Raw genomic sequence first — 5,709 nt, forward strand, 5'->3', positions numbered from 1 at the left:
TATATATATATATATATATATCGGGCGCCGATTTATGTTTTCGCATCCACCTGAATAATGTGTAGTTGCGCCACTGGTGAAATTACAGTTGTTTTGCATTTTTGCAGAAGAGCTTTACAAGAATACAACTACAAACGCATATTTCTCAGTGACTTTGAATTTACCTAAATAAGTAGATTGTGAGCTCAGTTGGTCAGTTGGTAGAGCGCGCGCACTATTTGCCCAGTGCTGACSCACTTGCCATGCGTTCCATTCGGGCCATTTGCTGCATGTCTTCCTCTCCTCTCTCCTCCCCGTTTCCTGTCCAGTTACTGTTGAATGAAGGTCACCGGTGCCTGAAAACACAGGTGATTGTTTCTGCCTTCATATTATCTTCATGTGACTGAACCTTCGTTACTATTCCTACAAGAATAAATGAGCTAGATTAGTTAGAATATTTTTATGGTGTAATATTGGCTAGTAAAATTGAAGAACTTTTCCTGATGTAACCGCGGCGAATATCTCCTGTCCTCTCCTCTTTCCCTCCTCCCCGCCCAGGGGAAACAGCAGCGTCACCGGGTGAAGGGCGGCGCCCGCAGGTACCCACATCAGCTGCACAAACAGCTGCAGACAGACGCAGCTCTGTGTCCAGAAGTCAAGGAGACTCCCAGGAGCTAAACCAGCTTTCTCTCTCGCTGTGGACCGAGCAGGAAGGGACGCGGAAACATCCGGAACGTTTGGAAATCTCGAAAAAGGGAAGTTGGATAGTTTGTATTTGAGAGAAGTATGTTCAGCTGGGTGAAACAGGAGCAAGGTGGCCGCAACAAGGAAGGAGAGATGTACCAGACGGTCACGGAGGGACTCCAAACTCTCTACACCAAGAAGCTGCTGCCGCTGGAGGAGACCTACCTCTTCCATGACTTCCACTCTCCGGCCCTTGAGGGGGCCGACTTCCAGAGTAAGCCCATGGTGCTGCTGGTGGGGCAGTACTCCACCGGGAAGACCACCTTCATCAGGTACTGACCGCTCTGTCAGCGGCCGAACCGCTGGGGGGTCTGGCTGTTTCATGGGCTCAAATTAACTTTGTTTGTTATTGTACTATACATGGAACTTTGTGCCAAAAATATCAAATATTTCTACTTAAATATATTTAGATGAAAAATGCTGTAAAATTGAACAACATAAGTCAAAGAAAGAATGACATCCTCATATCCTCATTTTTAGTAACAACACCAAAGTTGTGAAAATTAATTTTTGCTCAAAAATAGGAAATCTTGAAAAAAGGGAAGTTGGATAGTTTGTATTTGAAAAAATATATATCCGAGATTGTCCTCAGACAAGGTTTGGCTGGGAAATCAATTTTATTGGAATCTGGTCAGAAAAGGCAGAAGAAGTTCAGCTTCAGCTGCCAGTATTCTGATAGCCTAAAGAAAGACGGTGAAAGAAACCTGAACTAGTTCTAAAACCCTCATCACTCAGGAAGAGCAGAACAAATGAATGAATGAAAAGTCTTTTGTTTACATCAATCTGCAAGTTGTTCCACAAAGCTGAACTTCAACATAATGATATGGGATTTAGTTTAAAAGTGTAACAAGCTTTTCACATCTTTTGTCAGTAGTGTAAACTATCTGAAAAGTTCTGTATTTATTTGCTTCATTATGATCTACTCAGTCCAATGTATTCCTCCAATTCGTACCTTAAACTCTTCAGGGTGGGAATACGGCACATTTTTGCTATCTGTTATTTCTAAAAGGACTTATAGGTGCCTGGGGTATGAGGTCACTGCCTCTGGTTTGCCCCTGACTTGTCTAGTGAGGAAGTCACAGGGTTGCATCAGCTGACCTGTTTAGGGGCAAGTCGGATTCCCAGGTCAAAGGACTGATGTAGTGACGTGTGGTTTTGTGCAGGCAGGCAGTCAGAGGATTTCAGAGTGTAAACAAGACTCAGGAATCAGTTCAAGAAGAATGTTCTGGGAAATCTTGGTCTCGTGTGTGATTGGTCTGAGGGGCCTCAAAATGGCTTATCTTCATAGGATTATGACTGAAAATGTTTTGTGTGAGATGTTACAGATCAGGGGTCTGAAACCTTTTCAGTGGTAAGAGATATATAGTATAGCTAGATAAAACTTTAGAGTTGCAAATGTTTCATAACCTTTTTTTTAATAGAAAAAAGACAATTTAAAAAACCCTACCGTAGAACATTTATTGTAAAGGAAGCACCATTTTGGTTTTATTTTTAGGTTTTAGAACAAATAAAAAATGTATAACATTTGCAAAAACAGGATGGATCTTTTTTTTTTCATAGGGCTTTATTTGAGGGGGGCACATGGTGTCTAATTTAATAAGAAGAAAAATGGATTCAGAAATAAAAGTAGTACTTTTGGTGTCATTCAAGAGCAACATTTCTAAGGTAAAACTAAGACTTGTTATGATATTAACTTCCATTCTAACTTTTTACAGTCTGGGTTTATCTTGCACCGAGGCCTTTTCATCAGAAGGCTGGAAGTTTCACACCTGGAGAGCCACGGAAGGAAATGTGCATTGTTACATTTATTTTTTATGGTTCATCATATCTACCAAATATCCAACCAGCTTTGGTTTCTTTTCCTTTGTGATCGCGTGTCTCTGTTTACATCTGGTTTTCCAGATTCTTGTTTTGAGCTATTGCGCTATTTTGGAAAATTTGTGAGGATATAAAAGTAGCAGCAGGTTGTTATAGATCTGGCTTCTGTTTTGTCATGAAATATAAGTCATTTTATCTGACGTTTGGCATGTCGCTGCAGGAACTTGCATTCTGGATGTGGAGTGGACAAGGTGTAGCATCAGCACTGCAAACTGCTAAAACTGGTCATTTACTCTGTCTGATTCTGTCTTCCAGACAGTAGGTGTCGCTGATGAGAAAATCTACATGAAGAAAAACGTTTGCCAAACATAGATTTTTAGTACATAAATGTAACTACTGATGCACAATGTATCGGGATCAGCTGATGTTGGTCATTTTTAACATCCCTCCATCGGTCCGTTAAGTAAAACTGTACCGATATTAAAAACCGACACAGATTTCTATCTTGTCATTTGTGTTTCTGGAGCAAGACGAGGTTGGTCCTGAGACAGTGGTAGAGAAGCAGCACAGGATTGTGGGTGATTAAATGAAGGAGAGAAGCAATGCAGATAATGTTTTTATTATATCCTAGTAAATAAAACCCTTGAAAAAATGGGGGTAGTTACTTTTGACTACAAGAATAATTTCCAGTGAAGGAGAGTACTCTAGGTATTTATGTTATTTGCCCTCACAGTATGTTTTAATGAGACAAGTGGATGGAGACCTTGAAGTGTGTGTCTTTCTGTATGAGAAAGTTGCTCAGCAGCTGTAAAATTTGTTTACAGCCTCTGGGGAAAAACTCCACATCATACGCAGTCTGTCATAGACAGAATCCATTCAGTTCGGTTTTATTTATATATTTAAATTAATCTGCCATAATTTCCTTGTCAAATCAGTAGCTAAACAAGCACTACTCAGTATTCTGTTACTCATCTTTGAAGTGTCATGTTGATGTAACTGTCATTCAGGGTTGGAGGTCAGAGGAAATGAGAGAATGAGGTGGTAAACGGAGAGCTGTAATAATAAGCAGTCTGCATAGGCTCTGTGTTTTATTGTCCCATTTCCTGTTCACTGGAAACATTTCAAAACACACTGGGAAACACACATTTCTAGTACTTTCCACACAGAAACACACACACACGCACACACATGGTTCATCAGGACATTGTCACTGACACCATAGAGCTTCTTAACTGCTGTTACTTTTGAACTAAAGTCCAACTGGATGATTTTGTTGATTGTCTGACACTACTTCAACAAACATTAGTTTGGTTTGACATCATGAAAAAAACGTGTTCACTATGTGATTAAAATGTAACCGTTAAAGCAAAGCCCATATTAAAAAGTCCATATGGCCCACTAAAGGATTGTTTAAAAAAATAGACTAATTTAACTGTCTGGTTGAGGAATTTGCATGTTTTTTTTCTTTATCAATTAATGTTCCGTGTGTTTAGATGATATGTTTATATTTGCAATACTGATGTTCATGTCAGGAGTTCAAGAGTTAAAAAAATGATTAATTATGGTTTCCATTGCCAATTTTCTAATGGTGCACTGTTTGATGCTTTAAGGCACGTTACTTTACTGCATTCATTCTCTTCTCAATAATCAATAGAAAAGTCTTTCTTTACATTACAGCAGCCAGGAGCCCTTGTTGTTATTGATGAGCAGCTTTTTTCATACGTCTTGTTTTTGGTCATCCATCTCTTAGATGACCAAAGTCTTTATATTTGGAAGGCCTCTTTGCCATCACCCTTCATCATCTTTAGTGCCTTCCACAAATTTTCTGTCCAATTCAAGTTGAGACTGTCTAGGCCTTTCAGAAACATCAGTATTTTGTCATTTGTGAATTCTCTACTGGTTTGGGTCAACAGTGTTCTGAAATGGCTAATAAGATCAAGGTTATCTGCAGATGGCCTGATTTCAACACTGTTGAAAATGTTGATGTGGTTTTATTGTTTAAACTGATGCCATTTATGTTACTTTCTTTTGAAAATAGCTTTGAGGATTGTGCAACCTATTTGTAGTATTTCTTCATACTACATGCAGTATGTAACTTTTACAAAACTGTCACCATGTCGTGACAGTATGAGACAGATGATCTGTGAAAAAATTAGCGCTGTCAATCAACCTCCTGTGTAGTGCTCAGTGTGAGTGGATGAGCACAAGAGTGATTGACAGCGTTAAGACCCTCCTCTTTTCTCTGATTGGTTGTGTCTGACTGACACAACCAATCAGTGTATTTCTGCAGTTAGTACTGGGAGCACTGGGAAATTATTTTCACAGATTATCTGTCTCATATTATACTGTTTTATCATAATGACAATTTTAACAAATATTTAAAAAAAAAAAAAAAATTTAAACACAGCAACCCTACACCAGACACATTGTGTTCCTTGAAGCTTCAGAATTCGTGGTCTCTGTAAATTACAAAATATTTACACCGACCATGAAAGCTGGTAAATTATTTTATTGTAGCAAATTTTGCAAGCTAGATGCTTTTTTTGACATTAGTAGTTTGAAGTTTGTGATTACAGTACAAAGCATGTCTAGATGTCATGTTAAAATCACTGTTTTATTTCTGTGTATTCGATGTGGAGTGCTGTCATTCCATCACTCTTCACTCATTACTGTCTTTTTATAGTCGTCATTACACCAAATATCAGACAACAGCATACGTTTGTTTTTTTGTTTTGTTTTTTTCAAACATTTGGACAATAATGAGATATATATGCCTCCTTTGTTTTGTCTCCATTGAAACAAAGTTAAAGCTAACTTGTTGCTCTCTATAATTCCTCCYCTATGTCCCGTCRTCACAGCAGACAGAACCAGGGCGTTTTCCACAGCTCCAGTCACATTTGTTCAAGTTGGTAGAGGCTGCAAAGTGCTGACTGCCACACCCGCTGACAGTCTGACTGCGTAAGCTTGCAAAAGCCACAATATTTAGTAGACACCTAGTTAGATAATTGTATGAAGTGTGTGTGAGAATTTTCCAATCAGTTGTGAGCTATGGGGAGAGCAAGGTATGCTGTGACTAGTAGTGTGAGGTGTGCATGTGTGTGTGTGTGTGTGTGTGTGTGTGTGTGTGTGTGTGTGTGTGTGTGTGTGTGTGTGTGTGTGTGTGTGTGT

At 39.1% G+C, this 5,709-nt stretch overlaps 1 protein-coding gene across 2 annotated transcripts in view; it reads left to right on the forward strand.

The window, feature by feature from the left end:
• The first annotated feature begins 432 nt into the window (after positions 1 to 432).
• The window catches only part of ehd4 (EH-domain containing 4), a 26,153-nt gene continuing 20,876 nt past the window's right edge, over positions 433 to 5,709 (forward strand). Inside the window, exons 1-2 of one of the 2 annotated variants that reach the window (XM_008398687.2) lie at positions 922 to 995; positions 5,400 to 5,499. Coding sequence is in view for 1 of the 2 variants with exons in the window: in XM_017302639.1 (XP_017158128.1) it covers positions 766 to 995 (230 nt within the window). In the remaining variant the exon portion in view is untranslated. Of the gene's footprint in view, positions 996 to 5,399; positions 5,500 to 5,709 lie in introns of both variants that reach the window. The other variant, XM_017302639.1, reaches the window with a different exon arrangement.

The sequence above is a fragment of the Poecilia reticulata genome, linkage group LG22 (genome assembly GCF_000633615.1).
Source record: "Poecilia reticulata strain Guanapo linkage group LG22, Guppy_female_1.0+MT, whole genome shotgun sequence".
Classification (NCBI taxonomy): domain Eukaryota; kingdom Metazoa; phylum Chordata; class Actinopteri; order Cyprinodontiformes; family Poeciliidae; genus Poecilia; species Poecilia reticulata.